At 45.4% G+C, this 24,546-nt stretch overlaps 1 protein-coding gene across 1 annotated transcript; it reads right to left on the bottom strand.

Annotated features, from left to right (window-relative positions):
• Positions 1-21,188: 21,188 nt before the first annotated feature.
• LOC123426978 lies at positions 21,189-24,312 on the bottom strand. Its single transcript, XM_045110899.1, has 3 exons — positions 24,116-24,312; positions 22,908-23,201; positions 21,189-22,013 (listed from the first exon to the last, which is right to left on the bottom strand). Exons 2-3 carry the CDS (start codon positions 23,167-23,169, stop codon positions 21,379-21,381), a joined length of 897 nt encoding a protein of 298 aa, XP_044966834.1. The 5' UTR covers positions 23,170-23,201; positions 24,116-24,312; the 3' UTR covers positions 21,189-21,378.
• Between the last annotated feature and the right edge of the window lie 234 nt (positions 24,313-24,546).

Here is a 24,546-nt window from a genome sequence, read left to right on the forward strand (position 1 = left end):
GTCCGTTTTAGCTTTCTTCTCCTGTGTATATAACGCGGTTGATGTAGCCGTACTCTTCGCGATCCGATCCGATGTAGCGCCGAACGGACGACACCTCCACATTCAGCACACGTGCGGCTCGATGACATCTCCTCCTTCTTGGTCCAACAAGTAAGGTAGGAGAAGTGGATGGGATCTTAACCAACATGACGACATCGTGGATATTGTGGTGGAGCAATCCTGGCAGGGCTTCGCCAAACGCTACCATAGATGCGATCTGAGGAGAAAATGGACTAACGGGAGGGAGAGGGATCTTGCCGGGGCATGGGACTATTGTGTACAACCCTCCCCCTCTCCTCTACTATATATAGGAGACAAGGGACGGGGTTGGGGCACATACCTTGGCCCCTCCTCCAAGGAGGGCCGACGGCTAGGGAGGAGTCCTCCCTCCACAAGGAAGGGAGGAGCCCCCCTCCTCCAAGGCACCTCTGGGGTGCCTTGTCCATTTGGGACTCTTTTCCCCAACCCCAATGCACCTCTAGGGGTTAGTGACCCTGGCCTAGGTTGGCTAGGGCACCACCCATATGCCCCATATGGGCCATGGAGTAGGTGGACCCTCCCGATGGACCCCCGGAACCCTTCTAGCACCTCGGTATGTTACCTGTAATGCCCAAAACTTTTTCGATGACCAAAATACGACTTCATATGTATGAATATTTACCTCTGTACCATTCCAGGACTCATTGTGTCATACGTGATCTCATCCAAGACTCCGAAGAACACTTGGTCACCAACGTACAAATCCCAATACTACTCTAGCATCAATCCAATGTTAAGCATGCGGACCCTATGGGTTTGAGAATCATGTAGACATGACCGAGACACTTGTCCGGTAAATAACCAATAGCAGGATCTGGATGGCCATACTGGTTCCTACATACTCCATGAAGATCTACATCAATCGAACCACGATTTCAAGGATTCACTCAACCCCGTATGCAGTTCCCTTTGTCGAGTGGTATGTTACTTGCCCGAGATTCGATCATCGGTATCTCCATACCTAATTAAATCTCGCCACCAGCAAGTCTCATTACTCGTTATGTAATACAAGATCCCATGACTCACTCCTTAGTCCCATTTCTTGGAAGCTTCTTGTAATGTTGTATTACCGAGAGGGCCCGGAGATACCTCTCCATCACACAGTGTGACAAATCCCAGTCTCGATCCATGCCAACCCAACAAACACCCCCAAAGATACCTGTAGAGTACCTTTATGATCATCCAGTTATGAAGTGATGTTTGATGCACACAAGGCATTCCTCCGGTGTCAGGGAGCTGCATGATCTCACGGTCTTAGAAAAAGATACTTGACATGAAGAAAGCAGTAGCAACAAACTAAGTGATACGATCAAATTCTATGCTTACGTTTGGGTCTTGTCCATCACATCATTCCCTTAATGATGTGATCTCGTTATCAAATGACAAGTCATGTCTATGATTAGGAAATTTGAAATATATTTTATCGACAAGCTAGTCTAGTAGAGGCCCACTAGGGACACAGTGTTGTTTACGTATCCACAAATGTATTTAAGGGTCCGGTCAATACAATTCTAGCATGGATAAAAAACATTTATCCTGAACATGGAAATATGATAATAACCAATTTAGTATTTCCTCTAGGGCATATTTCCAACAATCTCAACTCACACTAGAGTTAATAATCTAGTTCATACCGCTGATAACCCTCAAGTATAGGGGATCGCAACAGTTTTCGTGGCTAGAGTATTCAACCCAAATTTGTTGGTTTGACAAAGGGGAAGGAAAGAATATTCTCAAGTATTAGCAGCTGAATTTGGTAGATTCAACCACACCTGAAAGATTAGTGTCTGCAAGCAAAGTATCAGTAGCAAAGTAGTATGATAGCAACGGTGCCAGAAACAATCTATTGACGGCAGACTATTCCTAACTGTTGTATCAATGGCGCCAGTAGGTTGCACGTGAGCGGGTAACTATTCTTCTCCGACAATAGTGTCGGAAAAGGATCTTGCAACAAGTAACAGCGAAGTAGCAAGGAACAGCAGTAGCAGCAGCGGCAGGGTAACAGCAGTAGCAACAGCAATAGCAGCAAAGTGGCCCAATCCCTTTTGTAGCAAGGGACAAGCCTAGACAAAGTAATGTAGCAAGGACCAGTAGTAAAAGACTCGTAGGCAAAGGATCGGTGATGGATGAGAATGACGGATGTGATTCATCATGTAACAGCTATAACACGGAGAGATAAGTAACTAGCTCCCGTTCGTCAATCTAATGTAGACATGTATTCCGTACGTAGTCATACGTGCTTAGGTAAAAGAACTTGCATGACATCTATTGTCCATCCCTCCCATGGCAGCGGGGTCCTAATGGAAACTACGGGATATTAAGGTTCTCCTTTTAATAAAGAACCGGACCAACGCATTAACACTTGGTGAATACATGAACTCCTCATACTATGGTCATCTCCGGGGGTGGTTCCGTCTATTGTCACTCCGGGGTTGCCGGGTCATAACAAATAGTAGGTGACTACAACTTGAAAGATAGGATCTAAAACACACATATATTGGCGACAACATAATAGGTTCATATCTGAAATCATGGCACTCGGGCCCTAGTGACAAGCATTAAGCATGGCAAAGTAGTAGCAACATCAATCTCAGAACATAGTGGATACTAGGGATTAATCTCCATCAAAACTAACTCGATTACATGATAGATCTCATCCAACTCATCACCGTCCAGCAAGCCTACGATGAGATTACTCACGAACGGTGAAGCGCATCATGGAATTGCCGATGGAGGAAGGTTGATGATGATAATGGCGACAATTTCCCCTCTCCGGAGCCCAGAACGGACTCCAGATCTGTCCTCCAGATGAAGAACAGGAGGTGGCGGCGCCTCCGTATCGTAAAACGCGATGAAACCTTCTCTCTGATTTTTTTCCGGGCGAGACGGAAGATATAGAGCTGAGTTTGGGGCGATGGAGCCACGTGGGCCCCACAAGCCCTACGGCGCGGCCGGGGGGGGGTGGCCGCGGCCTGTGGGCTTGTGGCCCACTGGTCCACCTCCTCCGGTGAATCTTTGTGCAGGTATTTTTATTTTATTCCATAAAAAATCTCCGTATATTTTCAGGACATTCCGAGAACTTTTATTTCTACACAAAAAACAACACCATGGCAATTCTGCTGAAAACAACGTCAGTCCGGGTTAGTTCCATTCAAATCATGCAAATTAGAGTCCAAAATAAGGACAAAAGAGTTCAGAAAAGTAGATACGACGGAGACGTATCAAACGCCATGTGGTTCACACCCAATGAGTTATGGGGTTTGATCATGTTTTGCTTGTGAGAGAGGTTTTAGTCAATGGGTGTGCAACATTCAAATCCGTTTGTACTTTGCAAATTTCTATGTCATATTGTAGATGCAGCTACCACGCTCCACTTGGAGCTATTCCAAATGGCTGATCCACTATATGTATCCGGTTTGCTACTCGCAGTCATTCGGATTGGTGTCAAAGTTGGCATCAATGTAACCCTTTACGATGAACTCTTTATCACCTCCATAATTGAGAAACATTACCTTAGTCCTCTCTAGGTACCTAAGGATAATTTTGACCCCCGTCCAGTGATCCACTCTTGGATCACTCTTGTACCACCCTTGCCAGACTCATGAAAAGGCACACATCACATGTGGTACCCAACATGGCATACAGTATAAAGCCTATGGCTGAGGCATAGGGGACGACCTTCATTCTTTCTCTTCCTTCTGCCGTGGTCGAGCTTTGAGTGTTACTCACCTTCACATCTTACAATACAGGCAAGAAGTCCTTCTTTGAGTCATCCCTTTTGAACTTCAAAATCTTGTCAAGGTATGTGTTGTGTGAAAGTCTTATCACGCGTCTTGATCTATCTCTATAGATCTTGATTCACAATATGTAAGCAGATTTTCCAAGGTCTTCCTTTGAAAAACTCCTTCCAAATGACCCTTTATGCTTTCTAGAATTTCTACATCATTTCCAATCAAAAATATTTCATCCACATATACTTATCAGAAATGCTATAGTGCTCCCACTCACTTTCTTGTAAATACAAGTTTCTTCATAAATTTGTATAAACTGAAAAGCTTTGATCACCTCATCAAAGTGTGTATTCCAACTCCGACATGCTTGCAGTGGTCCATAGAAGGATCGTTCGATATTACATACCTTTTAGCATCCTTAGGATTGTCAAAGCCTTCCGGTTGTATCACATACAACCTTTCCTCATGGAAATTGTTAAGGAAATGTTGTTTTGACATCCATCTGCCAGATTTCATAATCGAAAAATGCAGAAGTTGCTAATATAATCCCAACAAACTCTAGCATCCCTACGGGTGAGAAAGTCTCATCATAGTCAACTCCTTGAACTTGTCAGAAACCTCTTTGCGACAAGTTGAGCTTTATAAATGGTGACATTACCATCAAAATATGTCTTGTTCTTAAAGATCCATTTGTACATAATGGTGTGCCATCATAGAGCAAGTTTACCAAAGTCCAGACTTGGTTTGAATACATGGATCCTACATCAAATTTCATGGCATCTATCCCTTTGTCAAAATCCGGGCCCATCATCGCTTCCTCATATTTTGTAGGCTAATTTTTTTCTACCAAGATGACTTCCAAGACAGCATCACCGTACCACTCGGGGCAATACGTGTCCTTGTCGACATACGAGGTTCAGTAGTAACTTGATCCGAAGTTCCATGATCATCAACATTACCTTCTTCTTCAATTGGTGTATGCATTACAGGAATACCTTTCTGCACTATTGTCGGGGATATACCCCGCAGTGTAACCCGGCTTGGAGTATGACCCGCCAAAGGACTTGGCGATTCACCGGCGACTCAGCAGTGACCTGGCGGGCGACTCATACTTGTCCCCATAGGCGACTTAGATAAATGACGAAGGCCCAAGACCCAGCGTGCACCCTGGCATAAGGCGACTCATAGAGAGGCCAGGAGGGCCGACTCACAAGAGAAGGCCCAAGAAGAGGAAAGACTCCCACAAGAAGGAATCAAGACCCAGATTAGGATTCAAGAGAGACTAGTCCTATTCCTACTTCCAGTAGGACTCTACATGTAAACTTACCTCTTCCACCTATATAAGGAGGGGTAAGGCACCCCAAGAGGGACAAGATACACAACTTAGGTCTAGACAAGACAGATCATTAGATAGACAGATTAGACACCCACAAGATTAGAGGTGTCAAGTCTGCACCCTTGTAATCAAGATCATCATCTCCATCAATGGAACACAAGCAGGACGTAGGCTTTTACCTCCATCGGAGGGGCCGAACCTGGGTAAACTCGCATCTCTCGATTCCGACCAACCCCTTCAAGCCGCCATATGGTTGCGATGGCCTCACACCTAAGTTCTCTCACGAGGACATTTGTCGTGACAAAAACCAAGACAGTTGACGCCCACCGTGGGGCTGATCGCACGGTGGTATTGTGTTTCGAAGGGAGCTCTCCGAGGGATCGAGACACTCGTGATTGGTCAGATAAAATTAGAGCAGAGCCACCTCAAAAGGAACTGTATGCTGGCATCTAGCAGATTAACTCTGTTTGTGAGTTAGCGTTTTTAATCTGGTGGATCCGTCTAGAAACCGAATAGTAGCGGCGTATGCGGAGCTACACACAAAGGCGACAAAAGCATCTACATCGGTCCAAGCTACACCCTGAATAATTGATTGAGTGGGCACTTACGGGGAGGAAGGAGCGAGCCAACAAATCTCCAACTTCGCACGCAATCAACGTCAAGACACAGGAAGATATATTCTCACAACAAAAATTATGGCAGCAGGCGTATCATCAACAAGTAGTGTTTTCTGAGGCGACCAACAGGGATCAGATACAGCCATCGTGTGAAGAACAAGATCACCAGTTTTGACTCGGAGAAAAGATTATATCCAAAACAAAAATAAAAGACACGGAGGTAGATTCGCCTTGAGTTGGTCACGGCTGCCTCACCCTCCCCGGCATCTCCTTGCCATCGCCGCGGTTCGCCTCGACCCGGCCAGCTTCGCCTTGCCGCGCGTGCTCCAGCTCCGACCCGCGCGCGCTTCAACCCGCCAGACCAGCCTGTGTCATGGCCTCGTGTTCGAGCCGCCGCACTTCGTGGCCGAGTCGTCCACGCACCACATCCATCCACCACGAAAGAACCAGCCAGAGACCCATCACGCATCAGGAGGAGAAAAAGATCCATCAGCCAGTCTTTCAACGCGGCCCCGTCAAGCCGGCGGCACAGTGGAATGCATTGTTCTTGTTTTTGTCAGCAGCGTCTTCGGCGGCGCCGGCCTCGAGCAGTGCCTACGCGCACTTGAGCTTGCCATAGCCGTACGCGAAGTGCAGGTCCAGCCCAATCCCGATGCAAAGACGGTTTTCTAGAGAGACAACGTTACACGAAGGCAGAGTTGAATCTGGAATCAATCCGCGAAGACCGCATCAAATACAAGGGATCATCATGTAGTACTCCACTAGTACTACTTCGCGGGAAGCCTAATTCCTACGCAAATACGAGGAGGCTATCAGGAGATTACTTCAAGAATAAAGGAAGGAGAAGATACCAAGCAAGCTGCGAGCCGGAAAGATATGTGACAACGAATTAAGTCGCCGCCGTCGCGGCCCTTCGTGAAGCCGACTCACCTGACCCGCCGCCTGCCGCCGCCATGACTCAGCCTCGCCCGTGTCGCCTCACCTTGAGCCAGCTCGCCCCGTCGCGCCTGCCGCGGCTGTTGTAACTCACGTCATCACGCTCTGCCGCCGCCGTTGTGACTCGCCTCGTCACGCCTACCGCCGTCGTCGTGGCTCGCCATGCCACCGCTGCCTTGCCTTGAGCCGGCTCACCCCGTCGCGCCTGCTGCCGCTGTCGTGGCTCACCTTGCCTTGAGCCGGCTGCGCACATAGTACTACACTATACTGCGAAGGGTTGTTGTTGCTATGTTACATAGTACTCCTGCTAGTACTACTTCTCATGTGAAGGTGGAGCTCAAGAGGCGCAGCGTGTTTCTTCATCACATCAAGACAAAAGGAAGATAGGAAAAGTACGACTCATACATTTTATTCCGTCTACCACCGGAAGCCATTCAGGAAATACACAATGTTCCCTTATCCAGGTGATATCTATCCTGTCTGTTTTTCATACATGTTAATTCATTAAAAAACAATTACTTTTGGCTTGTAATATTTTACTTGCAGGACAATTGTTCATTAAAAAAAGGCATGACATTACGAGTACGAAGCTCGTGTCAATCAACACCATGGGCGACTCAGTACTCGCGTCGTCCTACAGCGTCATGGGCGACTCACCAGCTATGCCGATTTACAATGACGCGGCCAACTCTCATGTGTGCGCGATCAAAGGCGATTAACAATGACGCGGTCAACTCTCACATCCGCGCAAACAATGCCGGCTTACAATGACGTGGCCAACTCTCACATCCGCGTGAACCAAGATGGCTTATAAATGACGCGGCCAACTCTCATGTTCGCATGACCAAGGCGGCTTACAATGCCGCGACCGATTCTCGAGTCTGTGCCAAATCACTTAACAGCTCTCACATTCAACTCAACTCGTCGGTGCAGTGCTGGCCTATGCAAGGCGCCCAATAGATGTGCGCAAGCCACCATCCCCGTGGTCCAGACGACATCAACATATCGGTGCAGTGCTCGCCTGTACGAGCCGCCCAAGAGACAGATGCAAGTCGCCGTCCTCACGGTCCGGATTATATCAACCCACCGGTGCAGTGCTCGCTTATACGAGCCGCCCAACAAAGGATGCAAGACACCACCCTCACGGCCCGGATTACATCAACCTGCCGGTGCAATGCTCGCCTGTACGAGCCGCCTAACAGAAGGACGCAAGTCGCCACCCTCACGGTCCGGACAACATCAACTTGCCGGTGCAATGGCTTTATATCTCAGAGATGGAGCAAGTACCAGTATCTTTTCTCTGTCGGTTTATGCCACAATCAAGTATGGAGACTCTCAAGCCGCCTCCTTGAGTCGACTTAAGACTCGGGGCTACATGGACATGGCTCGGCAGGCTCAACTGGGATGAATAATTCAAGAACCCCGGGTCATTACAGAAAAATTAAGCCGGTCTAAATACTTGAGCTTTTGATACGAAATTGCTATCTTGGGTGGCGCTTGAGCTTTCTGACTCGCCCTATCCTGTCGCGACCTTATGAGCCGACGAAATCATTCTTGGGTGGCGCTTGAGCTTTCTGACTCGCCCTATCCTGTCGCGACCTTATGAGTCGACGAAATCATTCTAGGGTGGCGCTTGAGCTTTCTGACTCGCCCCATCCTGTCGCGACCTTCTGAGCCGACGAAACCATCATCTAGGGTGCGCGCTTGAGCTTTCTGACTCGCCCCATCCAGTCGCGACCTTATGAGCCGACGCAACCATCATCTAGGGTGGCGCTTGAGCTTTCTAACTCGCCCCATCCTGTCGCGACCTTAAGAGCCGACGAAACCATCATCTAGGGTGCGCGCTTGAGCTTTCTGACTCACCCCATCCTGTCGCGACCTTATGAGCCGACGAAACCATCATCTAGGGTGGCGCTTGAGATTTCTGACTCACCCCATCCTATCGCGACCTTATGAGCCGACGAAACCATCATCTAGGGTGCGTGCTTGAGCTTTCTGACTCGCCCCATCCTGTCGCGACCTTATGAGCCGACGAAACCATCATCTAGGGTGCGCACTTGAGCTTTCTGACTCGCCCCATCCTGTCGCGACCTTATGAGCTGACGAAACCATCATCTAGGGTGGCGCTTGAGCTTTCTGACTAGCCCATCCTGTCGCGACCTTATGAGCCGACGAAACCATCATCTAGGGTGCGCGATTGAGCTTTCTGACTCGCCCCATCCTGTCGCGACCTTATGAGCCGACAAAACCATCATCTAGGGTGGCGCTTGAGCTTTCTGACTCGCCCCATCCTGTCACGACCTTATGAGTCGACGAAACCATCATCTAGGGTGCGCGCTTGAGCTTTCTGACTCGCCCCATCCTGTCGCGACCTTATGAGCCGACGAAACCATCATCTAGGGTGGCGCTTGAGCTTTCTGACTCGCCCCATCCTGTCGCGACCTTATGGGCCGACGAAACCATCATCTAGGGTGGCGCTTGAGCTTTCTGACTCGCGCCATCCTGTCGCGACCTTATGGGCCGACGAAACCATCATCTAGGGTGCGCGCTTGAGCTTTCTGACTCGCCCCATCCTGTCACGACCTTATGGACCGACGAAACCATCATCTAGGGTGCGCGCTTGAGCTTTCTGACTCGCCCCATCCTGTCGCGACCTTATGAGCCAATGAAACCATCATCTAGGGTGGCGCTTGAGCTTTCTGACTCGCCCCATCCTATCGCGACCTTATGAGCCGACAAAACCATCATCTAGGGTGGCGCTTGAGCTTTCTGACACGCCCTATCCTGTCGCGACCTTATGAGCCGACGAAACCATCATCTAGGGTGCGCGCTTGACCTTTCTGACTCGCCCCATCCTGTTGGGACCTTATGAGCCGACGAAACCATCATCTAGGGTGCGCGCTTGAGCTTTCTGACTCGCCCCTTCCTGTCGCGACCTTATGAGCCGACGAAACCATCATCTAGGGTGGCGCTTGAGCTTTCTGACTCGCCCCATCCTGTCGCGACCTTATGAGCCGACGAAACCATCATCTAGGGTGCGCGCTTGATCTTTCTGACTCGCCCCATCCTGTCGCGACCTGATGAGCCGACGAAACCATCATCTAGGGTGGCGCTTGAGCTTTTTGACTCTCCCTATCCTGTCACGACCTTATGAGCCGACGAAATCATTCTTGGGTGGCGGTTGAGCTTTCTGACTCGCCCCATCCTGTCGCGACCTTATGAGCCGATGAAACCATCATCTAGGGTGGCGCTTGAGCTTTCTGACTCGCCCCATCCTGTCGCGACCTTATGAGCCGTCGAAACCATCATCTAGGGTGCGCGCTTGAGCTTTCTGACTCGCCCCATCCTGTCGCGACCTTATGAGCCGACGAAATTGCTATTTTTTACCTTCCTGGCACTTCCACAAGGTTTCTCAGGCTTTTTTCTGACTCGCCTCAAAATATCTTGGGCCGATTGCTATTTATTATCACCCATTACTCACTGAGGTGCAAGCCACCGTGACTCACTGAGCCGACTTATTTAAAATAGCTTGATGCCATACTTATCATATCATATAAATGCATCATATTGCATTGCATCATACATCATACATACATATCATGCCGGTCTTCAAACCGGGTCAAAGCATAAACTTCTGCAGGAGCAAATAAATCTTTGATAGCCGATATGGATAGGATTTTCATCATGGTTTATCATAACCAGTGTTAAATGATTGGGGTTTTTAAGCCATCTCGAAAGAATTCACTATTGTCGAAGAGCCGCCCTAACACATATAATGCCGAGTCATCTAATTGACCGTCCCTTGGATTTCTTCAACTTGTGCTCTGTAGTAAACTACAACACTTATGGATTTATCAAACATATGGATTTCTCAAGGATATATTTGCCGGGTTACATTGCAAACCACGGTCAAGGATTTCTTTTATCGCAAAGGCATCATCAGCCCACATAGTGGATATGATTTTATTCTACAATGGAAGGAATAGTCCCAAGTCCCTCCAGGCACACAACCCGGCACTTGGGGGCTACATTATTCAAATCAAGATTACATCAAAGTATGAAAGTCCCATGTCGCTGCAAGCATGCACCATGACACTTGGGGCCTAACGCAAACTGCTCTTTCAAATCATCGCATCATCAACAGATCCAACTATTTCAAGGAGATAAGCCGGCCCTGGGGGGCTACAGGTCACTCTTTATTCAAGTATGGATTCAAGGAATAACCGTCTCATTATTTTTATAATGACCCGGCCCTTGGGGGCTACACATTGCCGCTCAAGTTTACATAGTCAGATCTACAAAGTCCCTGCTCAATATTGCATAGTGACCTGACCCTTGGGGGCTACATCATATGATGTTTTATTTTCAAAAGAGAAGAACATGGAAGTCCCGAGTCGCCGCAAGCAATCGACCCGTCACTTGGAGGTTACACTATTCAGATCATAATTTCTAAAGTCCCAGGTTGCTGCAGGCAAGACAACCCGACCCTTGGGGGCTACAACACTAAGTTGTTTCATAGATCATGAGGTTCAAATTGAAGACCCGGCCCATCACACACTGATGACCCGGCCCTTGGGGGCTACAGGTAATATGGATATATCAAAAAATTGAAGAGCACATTTCATTCTGTCATGGAGGTGAAGTATTGGGAGACCGGTTCAACATATTTTTATCTAGTTGAAGCACTGAAAGACCGGCTCAACATCACACGGATTTTTCAATTGGAGTTCAGTTGTTTGACGGGGCACTACTAATAATGATGACCCGCCATTGTCAATCATAACCCGCCATTGTCAATCATAACCCGCCGAAGCAAGAGAAGCTGGTTCAACATTGTGTGGATTTCTTATTTCCCAAGTTTTCATCAAGCCAAAGCATTGGAGGCCGATTCAATGGCATATATATATTTTATTGCAAAAGACACGTACCAACAAGATGATTGTGAGGACGGCTCGAAGAAACCCGGATTTTTCAAGGAGCCACTTCAGTAAATCAAGCCGGCCAAAGGAGGAAGCCGGTCCCTTAACTTATTTATTATTCTTATTTCAGGAGCTTACCATGAATAAATTCAAGCTAACCTTGGGGGCTAATGTCGGGGATATACCCCGCAGTGTAACCCGACTTGGAGTATGACCTGCCAAAGGACTTGGCGATTCACCGGCGACTCAGCAGTGACCTGGCGGGCGACTCATACTTGTCCCCACAGGCGACTTAGATAAATGACGAAGGCCCAAGACCCAGCGTGCACCCTGGCATAAGGCGACTCATAGAGAGGCCAAAAGGGCCGACTCACAAGAGAAGGCCCAAGAAGAGGAAAGACTCCCACAAGAAGGAAACAAGACCCAGATTAGGATTCAAGAGAGACTAGTCCTATTCCTACTTCCAGTAGGACTCTACATGTAAACTTACCTCTTCCACCTATATAAGGAGGGGTAAGGCACCCCAAGAGGGACAAGATACACAACTTAGGTCTAGACAAGACAGATCATTAGATAGACAGATTAGACACCCACGAGATTAGAGGTGTCAAGTCTGCACCCTTGTAATCAAGATCATCATCTCCATCAATGGAACACAAGCATGACATAGGCTTTTACCTCCATCGGAGGGGCCGAACCTGGGTAAACTCGCGTCTCTCGATTCCGACCAACCCCTTCAAGCCGCCACATGGTTGCGATGGCCTCACACCTAAGTTCTCTCACGAGGACATTTGCCGTGACAAAAACCACGACAACTATGCTACTTTCCAATTCAAGTGAAGGTTCAATAGCCTTATCAAGTTCTAACTTCCTCTCGCTCATTTCTTTTGAGAGAACTTCCTTCCCTGGAACGGATCCATTCTTTGCAACAAAGACCTTGCCTTCAGATCTGTGATAGAAGGTGTACCCAATTGTTGCTTTACGGTATCTCATGAAGATGCACTTTTATGCTTTGGGTTCAAGCTTATGAGACATAAGTGTCACATCCCCAAACTCTGAGAAATGACATCTTAGGTTTCTCGCCAAACCATAATTCATACAGTGTCGTCTCAACGGATTTAGATGGTGCCCTACTTAAAGTGAAGTAGTTGCTTCTAATGCATAACCCCAAAACGATAGTGGCAAATCCATAATACACATCATAGAACTCACCATATACAATAGAGTATGGTTACGAAGTTCAGACACACTATTACAAAGTGGTGTTTCACATGGCGTGAGTTGTGAAGCATTTTCCACATTGTCTTGCATACCAAAATCATAACTCGAATATTCACCTCCACGATCATATCGTAGAAATTTTATCTTCTTGTCACGATGATCTTCAACTTTACTCTAAAATTTCTTGAACTTTTCAAAACTTTCGACTTGTGTTTCATCAAGTAAACATACCTGTATCTACTGAAATCATCTGTGAAGGTAAGATAATAACGATATCGACCACATGATTCAACACTCATTGGAATTCATACATCAGTATGTACTATTTCCAGTAAGTCACTTGCCCGATCCATTGTACAAGAAAACGGGATCTTAGTCATCTTGCCCATGAGGCATGGTTCGCATGTCTGAAGCGATTCAAAATCGAGTGAGTCCAATGATCCATCAGCATGGAGCTTCTTCTTGCGCTTTACACCAATATGACCTAAGCAATAGTGTCATTAGTATGTGGTAATATCATCATTAACTTTACATCTATTGGCATCAATACTATGGATGTCTGTATCACTATGATCAACATTCAATAAACCATTCACATTGGGTGCATGATCATAAAAGATATTATTCATGTAAACAGAACAACTATTATTCTCTTATACGAATAATCATCTCGCAATAAACAAGATCCAAATATATTGTTCATGCTTAACGTAGGCACCAAATAACATTTATTCAGGTTTAATACTAATCCCAAAGATAGAGAAAGTGTGCCGATGGTGATCACATCAACATTGAAGACACTTCCAATGTGTATCGTTGATGCTTGTGAACTGCATTGGGTTTTCCGTGAAGAGGAATGGGTGATGCAGCACAATAAATGGAGAGATCTACAAGAAGCTAGTGGGAAAAGCTTGTCCATGTTTGTGTTATAGAATAGTCTGTCAATAGTAGACAATATGATGTCAGCTTAGTTGTTAGCCCAAGTGAATTTCATACTAGAAAGTTTAATTTCTAAGAGTCCCCAGATCTCAGTCCAGGCATTAAAATTATGACTCTATTTATTATTGATAACCACATTGCTTTTCTCTTTAGCATTTCTGACCAAAGTAAAGTCCCCTCCTATAAGAGTAGGGGTAACAATGTCTACAAACAGAGAATGAAGTTCGGAGATAAAGGCCCCCTTTCCTTCCTCATAGGGGGAGCCATATGCAGTAATGACCCTAAATATGTTACCATTGCATTTTTGTTTCAACACACAAGTGAAAGAAAATTCTAGGTGGGACCAAGAAATGACTTCAAAAACATCTTGGTCCACCCCCATCACGATGCCTCTAGCAGAGCCTTTAGATGGGAGGTGATGCCAATCAAAATCTCTAACTCAAAACAATGACCTCAAGTAAGAGGGGGAGAACTCCTCTTTCTTAGCTTCCTGAAATCCTAGTATGGTGGCATGGGTCTTATTAATGGTGTCTATGATAAGAGGTTTTTTCCCTGCACCAGTGATGCCTCTAACATTCCAAAAAAGACCATTCATTTGATTAGCTCTGTCCTAGGGTGCTTGCCCCGTCTATTCTTACAAACCATGGACCAAAGACCCTCATTAGGACTAGAGGGAGGATCAATAATTCTAGTGTAGTAGCTACTATATTTTCTTGTCCAACATTATTATGACCTTCAGTCATGTCTGGAGTTTTACTTTTAGACTTAGCAGAGTGGCTAGTTCTGCTATCTATTCCTCTGCTACTCAAATTAACCTCCACACCAATGTGAGAGGATACAGAAAGGAATGAAGGATTATTAAATAGCTCAAAGGAAGTGTGGTTCTTACCCTAGGCTTTCTGAACTTCCAGATTCTAGACCTCATTGAAATGTTGTGCTTTTTCTATGACGCTCCTTTTGTCACCAGCAATTCTTGAACTCATTCTAGCAGCTTGCACCGGGCCCCATTTCTTGCTTTCAACATCAGTTGTTAGGGACGAGATGTTGTGATCCTCGAAAGCCAATTGTTCTGGTTCAGCATCACTGTCATGATTACTCAAGTCTTCATCAGTACCAACCTCATCCTCCCCAACAAGCTCCATTTATCTGAACAGGTTGAATCCCACTGAGTCCCCCTGTTCAGTATTAAGGAGAAGCGCCAAAGCCTGGATCTTGGGTAAGTACTGTGATTCAGGGAGTTGTGCTTTGAGCATAGAAGTGGGAGTAATTCCTTCTGGGGGTGCTGGTGTCCTAAAATTTGTGTCCTAGTGTTTGTGGTCCCTCAGCCAGTGAGAGAGCCAATATTTGAGCCTGTCGTGGAACCTTCCGGGAACCTGCCATCAATGGAAGCACTATGTGTAAACCTAGATTCCACAGATGTTTGGGTATCCAGTGAAGGGTTGGTAGCTGCAAATGTCTCACCATCAGCTCTGGGAGGTTCCACCTCAATCAACAACCTGTAGATTTTGCCTTTGACCCCGAAGAGTCTTTCTTCTAGGATTTTTGTGTGGTCCTTACAGGAGATCTTCACTCTAACAGTTTCATAGAAAGACTGAAAGTTGTGCTGACAGTCAACATCCAACAACACTCCTAGTGTAGATGTAAGCTGGTCCAGCATAGACCACTCACATCACTTAGGATTCATCTTCCTGATTCTGGTCCAGATCATCCCTTGCCTCTACATTACCTTTCTAGATCTCTACATTGAGTGTGACATTTTCTTTTTTCAAGCCAAAACATGGGTACCCAGCAACATGAGTCACATCAAACTCTGGAGGAAATTTGACCAAGAAGGTCCAGTCATCAAGGGCATTAATGGACCATGGCCAATTTGTCTTGTAAATCTGAGCAAACTCTTTGGCTAATTCTTGTTTTGTCACTTCCCCAGATTCTATGAGAACTATCCCTACATTCTTCAACCCAACATGGTGTTGTGCATTCACATCTAGTGCATCAAGATGATAGAAACCCAAACCTGGGGATGCACTCCCCACATATCTAAAGGGGGAGGCGTGAGCCTTCTTCTTGACAGGGCAATCATCTACCACATGGTTGACCATCTTACACATAAAACAGCCTTTTGGCTTCTCACACTTGTCTTTATGGTGTCCAAGATCACCACAGTTGTAGAGATGACCTGAGCATAGGACATCAGCCTAGCGGCGATTGAAGAGGAAGCTCTCGATACCTGATCTTGCTTCTTGCGCCGAGAATTCTTGCTCTGATTCCTATTTGATCCTTGCTGGCCACTAGTGTTGTTGCGATATGCTGGGAGAGATCCCCCTCCCTCCTCCCCCCGGTCCCTGTGGAGCCCCTTGAGGGGAGGCCCAAACGATTGCGGCTGCGGCCCTGCCACCATTGTTGTTGCTGGAACGGGTGCGGGAAGCCCTTTGGGAAGTTCCACTACGGAGGCGGTCCTTGGAAGCCATAACCAAAGAACTGTTGGGGTGGAGGGCCCATCAGCGGAAGCGCGAGAGGTTGCTCTTGTGGCCAGCCTCGGTGGTTATCTCCACTCCCCCTCCCTTTGCCTTTACCGCGCCCACATCCTCCATCCGCCATAACTAGGTGTCGAGGTGTGGCGGCGACGAGGGTTTCTTGGCAGGTAGGAGGGGATTAATTAGATTTGCTAGGGTTCTCTGCCGGGTACCTTTTTATAGGCTCCCAAAGCTGGCTGTGAAAAGCAGCCACCGAGTCATGTGATTCAGCTTCCAAATCAGCATCCCAGTCGGCCGAGTCATGTGATTCAGCTTCCATATCAGCTTCCAAATCAACTTTTCCTCTCAATTCTTGAGGAAATTTGATCATGGGGATAATTTCTATTGGAATTGGGTACCTTTTGAAGGAAAATCTGGGGGCATAGTATGTGGGGTCAAGAATAATATCTTCGATATCAAAAATTGTGTGATGAGCAAGTATATCATGAAGCTTGAGTTGTTGGATAAATGCAGGAAAAGCAACTATTGCATAATGGTGGTTTATGGCTCTGCATATGAAGATCATAAGGTTGAGTTCCTTACTAAACTTTCAAATATGTGTGGAGATATATCATGTCCATATATAATAGGAGGAGACTTTAATATCCTGAGGTTTACAAATGAGAAAAATAAAAAAGCCAAATTGGATCATTCTTCTGACTTGTTCAATTCCATTATCAATTATTTCTCCTTGAGAGAAGTAGATATGAGTGGTGCTCAATATACCTGGTCTAACAATCAGCAAAATCCAACCCTAGAAAAACTGGACAGGGTGCTTATGTCCAATTCCTGGGAATGTTTGTATCCTTTCACTTTTGTCACGAAGATAGTGAGAGAGATCTCAGATCATTGTCCTCTGATTTTAAATACTGATGATAATGCTCCCATTCTTATTAAAAAAAGGGATTCAAATTTGATTTAAATTGGTTGCAGAATCCTGATTTTTTACCTCTTGTGGCCAAAATATGGTTGAGACCTGTGTATTCGAGAAACTCTATTGACATTATGAATATCAAGTTAAAGAGATTCAAAAGCTTTTTAAAGGATGGGGTTCGAACAACTTTGGTAAGGCTAGAAAAAGAAGGGAGTGGCTGAGAGAGGAGCTCGGACATCTAGAAAGATTGCAAGAAACAGATACTTTAATACATGAGCTTTATTGCAAAAAAGTTGAACTTTGGATGGAATTAAATAATCTCTTAATAGAAGAGGAAGTATCCTGGTTGCAAAAGTCTCATGATAATTGGCTTCTTAAGGGAGATAGCAATACTGAGTATTTTCACAGGACTGTGAATGGGAGGAGAAGAAGAAATACATTTTTTTCTCTGAGTTGCGGGGATATGGTTATTGAAGGGAACAAAAACCTGCTTAAACATGCCACTGACTTTTATAAACAACTCTTCGGCCCTGCGCCTGGAAACTTGTGTGAAATGGATAGTAATATGTGGAAAGAGCAGGAAAAATTGACTGATATAGACAACTTTATCCTCTTGAGACTTTTCTCGGATACTGAAGTTAAAAATGCTTTATTCTCTTTGAAACACAACAAAGCCCCTGGTCCTGATAATATTCCAGTTGAATTCTTTCAATACTGTTGGGATGTTGTAAAAAAATATGTGATGTTGCTTTTTGGTTGGTTCTATGAGAATAATCTTGATGTGAACAGGCTCAAATATGGTATTATCACGTTACTCCCCAAAGTGGTTGGGGCTGACAAAATCCAACAATTTAGACCTATTTGTTTGCATAGATGCGTGTATAAGCTGATAACTAAAGTGCTTACTATCAGACTTGAACCTTTTGTTGATATTCTATTTAGTAGGCACCAAAATGCATTCATAAAAGGTAGAGATATTATGGATGGGATTATGTCACTCCATGAGATTTTGCATCATTCTTATGCTCGAAAAAAAAACTGGGATTGTGCTTATGCTCGATTTCGATAAAGCTTATGACAAAGTAAACTCCGATTTTTTGTTAGAGTGTCATAAGGAAAGAGATTTTAAACCCAAATGGATTGAATGGATTAGGAAAATTTTGGTGGGGGCACTATCAGTTTGAAACTGAATGATGAAGTAGGAGAATACTTTCAAAGTTCCAAAGGGGTGAGACACGGTGATCCCCTCTCCCCATTCCTGTTTAATTTGGCAGCTGACTACCTGACTAAAATGGTTCTTAAGGCTCAGGAAAATGGCCTTTTTATAGGCTTGGCAGCCGATTTGGTAACACATGGGGTTGCTATCTTGCAGTATGCGGATGATACTATCTTATGCTTTGAAGATAATCCGAGAGATGCTCATAATATCAAATTGCGGTTATATTTCTTTGAAGTCATGTCGGGATTGAAAATTAATTTTCTGAAAAGTGAGATATTTTCAGTTGGTGCTAATGATGAGACAATGAGAAACTATGCTGAAATGTTTAACTGTGATGTAGGGAGTTTTCCCATTAAATATCTGGGCGTTCCAGTCAGCTATGCTGGCATTAAGGGGAGTGACTGGTTGTTTGTTGATGACAAATTCATTAACCATGGGGAATCCTGTATTAGTGAGACCTTATCTAGTGGTGGCAGACTTATTAAAGTTAATGTTGTCTTGTCACACATACCATCTTATTACATGTCCATGTTCGTTGTAAGTAAATCTACTCTGGAAAGATGGGATAAACCTAGGAGAAAATTCTTTTGGCATCGCAATGGTAAGAAAAGAAGATATCATTGGTGAAATGGGGTCGGGTATGCAGATCCAAAGTGAAAGGGGGTCTTGGGGTGAAGGACTTGAGAAAGCAGAATATAAGCCTTCTCACAAAATGGTGGTGGAAACTAGAAAAAAAGAGGGGTTGTGGCAAGACATTGTGAAAGCTAAATATCTCAAAAAGTCGTCAGTGACTATGGTGAAGCAGAAAACTAATAATTCACCATGCTGGAAAGCACTGTTGAAAGTCAAAGAATATTATATGGCTCGTAGAGGTATAAAATTAAATAAAGGAAATATTGCTAGTCTTTGGTTAGATGATTTTGGAGATAACTTTACCTTAAAAGCTAGATATCCTTATCTGTTTGATATTTGTGTGGATCAAAAATGTATTGTGGATAAGATAAACAATATGAATCCTCTCTCTTCTTTCAGAAGGGGGCTTTCCAATCAAATGCTACAAAAATAGGGTGAGTCAAAAAGATATGTGTTGAAGAATATAAATATGGGAGAGGAAGATGAGATATACTGGAAACTTGATAGTTCTCAAGAATACATACTAAATCCATGTATCGATGGCTGGAGAGAAGTTTGGCTGGTTCCGGTTATAAATGGATTTGGGGGGCGAAAATACCTCTTAAACTTCAAATCTTTATGTGACAATTGTGCCAAGACTCTATATTAACTAGGGATAACATGAAAAAAAGGCATTGGCAGGGGGATCCGCGCTGTTCTTTTTGTGAACATCCGGAGTCTGCCCAACATTTGATGTTCCTTTGCCTTGTAGCCAGGGTGGTTTGGAGGACGGTGTGTGCAATGCTAGGAACTTATTGTGGTCCTAATTCTATTTGGCAATTCTATGCATGGATTCATGCTTTCTTACCTGGCTTTAATGAGATATATGCTGTGTTGGTTTGTGAGCAATTTGCTGGGCAATTTGGTTGGCTTGTAATCGTGCCACATTTAAGAAAAAATGAATCAATACTCCATTTAAAATTGTTTTCACAGCTTGTGCATTTATTCAATATCGGGCAGGTCTGCAGAAACCTGGGATGATAGAGGCAACCAAGAAGGGAGGAGAGATGCTGAAGAAGAATGCGTCGGAAATGCTGCTGTTGTGCGGGCCGCCAATGCCAGAATCAAGTGAGCATGCTGATGAAGGAGATAGATGAGAGGAGTGGTGATCTGGTAATGTTGTCGCTGTTGGAAGAGCAGAGCTGGGGTTATAGTGATTTTGTTGGCTTGCCTCTGATCCATTGGGATCTGTTGATGCCTGGTGTCGGGTGGTGTTGAATTGTTAGGGTCTTTTGCGGTACTTTGTGTGTTTAGAGTGTTTCGTTCTGTGTGGTTTTGGATGATACTTCAAGTTTTCGTCCCATAGTCTGTGTTCCTGATGACAGGCGCAGACGGGGGGTTTTCTGGTATTGTCTCGAACTCTCTTTTTTCCTTTTCATTCTCTGATTCTGGTTCGAAAAAAAGATATCGCATTTTCGTTATGCTTTATAATGAAAAGGGGAAGAGCCCGGTTCGGAAAAAAAAAACGAAACCGTCTCGGTTACGACGCTATAAATGATCGCTTGGTTTATTCACTCCTTCAGTGCGCAGCCAAGGAACCATCGCGGTGCTCCTTCAGTGCGCAGCCAAGGAACATGCTACTGGCGTAGTGGTGCCTAATCACTCGTAACTTCTTTGTTTGTCTTGGCCCTTGAACGAAGCAGCGACAAAAGGATGGCAACAGGAAACGCCGGGTCAAAGCGCAGAGCTGCCTGTATTTCCTCCGGGTTTCGCTTAGGCATCGCCGTTACGGGAGAAGACCACAGATCCAGAGTGCAGTTCTGACGGCCCGGAGGAAATTTACAAGCCAATTACACAGATCCAAGCTTGTCAGTAATGACTTCATAGAAGACTCACTTAAAGGGCAATCAAACCAGGACCTTCCGGTCCCGCTGCTGAAGAAATGGAGATCCGGTGGGAGCTTTTCTTCAGCAAAGGGCTCCCAAAGAAACTGTCGTAGATGCAAATTGCAAATATTTTACAGAGCACGCTGTAATTTTCAGACGTTACACATCAGGAACGTGCAGTCAAACCAGGCCCTTCCCGTCCCTCTGCTGAACAAACGAAGACCAGAACGAAACTAACTGTCAAACGGAACTGCTGCTGACACCACCCAGTAGATGCAAGCAGCCAACGAGCTTAGTCAGGCAAACCTACAGATATAACATATATATATATATATGCACACAGATAATTTACAGCAGGGCACACGTAGTTTCAGACTAGTTACACTTTCACAGCGTGGCAGCAGCTTCACTGTGCCGAGGTCAGACCTAACACGACGCAAATCAATCGACCGAATTTACATACAGACAGACTAAAACAAGCGCTAACTAGTTAGCCATCATGTCGGCACGAGATCACCGAAGCGGGCAGAGTCCTGGGCGAAGAACATCTTGAGGGAAAGGCACAGCATGATCAGCTGGAGGAGACCGAAGAGGCCGATTTTGAAGGTCTTACTTTGCATCCTCAGGATCTCCGTCGTCACCGACAGCTCCTTCTCGTGGGCCTCTAGTCTGTCCACCTGCTCCTTCAGCATCACGATCTTGCTCTCCGTGTCTTGCAGCTTCAGCAGCATTCTCGTGTCATCCCCGGCGGAGACCCTGTGCTCCTCCAAGGCGATCTGGTCCTCGGCCCGGGCTTGCCAGTTTTGCCTCGCTTTCATCATGACCAGACACTGAATCTCGGCGTCGATTTTGTCCTGAAGGTGGCTCTCAAGCTCGGTCTCCAACTCATCAGTGTTGACGGTTTCCGTCTGCAGCGTTGGTGTATGTGCACTGTTGATAAGTGACTGAAGCTCGGATAATCTTGAATCCTTCTCTGTGATAGTATCTGACGCTTCTTTCAGTTTCAGCTCAAGACATTCCATCTTTTGATTCATCCCCAGTACATCAGCCTCTATATCTGGAAAACCTATGTTGCCATCATGTGAATCCTCAGCCACAAACTCCTTGCCAAGTTCAGACAATTTCAGCATCTCTGAAAAAGAACACAGGTAGAACAAACCACTTGTTACAGGTAATTCAACAGAATCGTACACAATAGAGGCCAGGGGGATGAAAACCTAACCAGTATACATAGGAACAACATAGTAATAGCCTAGGGTGATGGGAGTTAAATGGTTCCTTAGAACATGAAGTAGCCAAAATAACACTTCCAGAAGTGCACACATTGGCACATTGCTATTCGCGTAACACCTAAGCCTAGTTATGTTGTGAAGAGCTCATTTATAAAATTATGTTATGAGGAAAACCTTTCAATATTGTGCAAGGATTCTTAACACAGTCGAAATCTTCACGGCCGGACAATGAAAATAAAATACCAAGACATATTTTTTTAATAGTGTATTTATTCATTAACAGCGCTCAATAATACAGAAATACTCCCTCCGTTCCTAAATATAAGACCTTTTAGAGATTGTACTATAAACTATATACAGATGTACATAGACATATTTTAGAGTATAGATTCACTCATTTTGCTCCGTATGTAGTCTCCTAGTGAAATCCCTAATATATTTTGGAACGGAGGGAGTATATTGCAAGGACTGGAGCTGTAACTAAATATTATCACATACACTACCTATCACCCTTAAATTAGCAGTAGCCAATTGCTCAGTAGGAATCAACAGATTTATTATGAAATCTGAAACATAGTAGCATCAGGTTGTCAGGGGCAATTGATACTGCTCAGCACAGGTTAAGTCCCAACAGCAATTAAAGGTTGCAGCACTTACCATAGTAGTAAAACCAACAAGCTATCATAGTTTGTCGATGGTTCACAAGCAGTGGGGAAAAGGTGCCTATTGATTACTAGTACTACCCAGTAATATGAAAGCAGAAAGAGCATAACGTAACAAAGAAAAGAACATACCACTTTCAAGAACATCATTTTTCTTGAAGAATTTTTCAAGAACTTCTTGTGCTTTCTCAAGCGAAGAAGCTGATCGAGCAAGAGGATCCTCCTCTTGGGGCACCCAACTCCACTCATTTTCTTCATTTTGCTCTTCATTTTCATCCAAATTTACAAAACCCCTTATCACGTCCTCATCCCCTGCACTGAACTTTTTGTATGCTGACTGAACCTCCTCACTTTGCCGATCCTCACTTTGAGACCCGTCGTAACTCATCGACATTGTTTGATGCCTGTTGTTGCTAAAAGCATCACCTGCATCAGATGTCATCAGGTAAGATTCACCGAAGGATGTCTCTCCCTTGGTCCTAATAGCCCATCGACGTGTCTTGCAACCTACGCCACCCAAACCAAAATCCTTCACCCTAATCCTTTTCCCATTCCGATGTGAACCTATCACTGACCCCACTAAGCATTTGCTTGCAATAAAGCTGGGACATAATGTCCTTTGGTCTAAATTCTTTGATACTATCCCTAATGAGTAGCCAGTGGCTAGCACCAAGAAATTGACATCCAGATCTAATGGGTTGACTCTTAATTCCCTCCCCACTCTTCTCCACCTCCTCGGTCGATATGCTTTCCTTGGTGATGTGTGGACAAGATACTTTCCTTGTGTCGGTGAGCATGGTAGAGCTAACTTGCGGGCAACAGCATAGTCGTGGCAAGGCGACTTTGGAAGAAATCCACTTGGATTCTGCTCCCAAGCAGCATGATTCAAGCTAGCAGCAATTTTAGCCTGTGTACACTGTAATTCGGTTAAATTCCCCCCTCTAACCCCAATGAGAGAGGAATCCAGAAGCAACCTTGCAGACTGCTGGCGAAAATCCCCGCCCCTGGTTGTAAAATCCAATTGATCCATCCTAATCCCAGAATCCTTAAACTAAGACTGTCAATCCTAAGCGAAAGAAGAAGAATCTCAATTCGGCCGCAGGCAACTAGATTTCTAGGGTTTGGCTATGATGATTCTCCCAACAAACACCCCAATTTATAAGCCTGGTGGCAGTAAGACTACTTGGCACCCCGAGGAATGCCCAGGCTGGGCGGCAAATCCCAGAAACTACCGCACAAGCTGCCATCAGCACCAAGAATGCGAATTCTTGGCGCGCACCAGGCGAAGTTTCCATGGAAAATTGCACCGAATTGGAGGAAGCGGGAGGAAAACTACGTACCTTGCGCGACGAAGCTTCGGAGGGCGGTGATTTGGGTGCAGCGGCGGATGAGTGGAAACTAGGAACACCGCAGCGGAGGCAGGCGGCGTATATATATGTAGAAGTATTCTTGGGGAATTTCCGTGAAGTGGCGGACAAGTCTGCGCGCGCTAGGAAGGAGGGGAAAGCACGAAACGAAGAAAGGAGAAGGGATCTTTGTCCGGGAAGTTATCTTTCCTTTTCTCTGGGAGCAGCCTGCAAGCGAGAGGCATAAGAGGGAGCGCCCACCGTCCGATCTCATTCAGGTCCTCTTTGATTCACAGGATTTTTAAAACACAGAAAATAGATAAATAATAGGAAAACGATTATATTCGGTTGACCGGCTGAGTTTTGGGCCGGTCGCACCATTCATTGACGTATGCGTTCGTTTGCACGTGGGTCCACCCATGGAA

Source organism: Hordeum vulgare, chromosome 2H (assembly GCF_904849725.1).
Source record: "Hordeum vulgare subsp. vulgare chromosome 2H, MorexV3_pseudomolecules_assembly, whole genome shotgun sequence".
Classification (NCBI taxonomy): Eukaryota; Viridiplantae; Streptophyta; class Magnoliopsida; order Poales; family Poaceae; genus Hordeum; species Hordeum vulgare.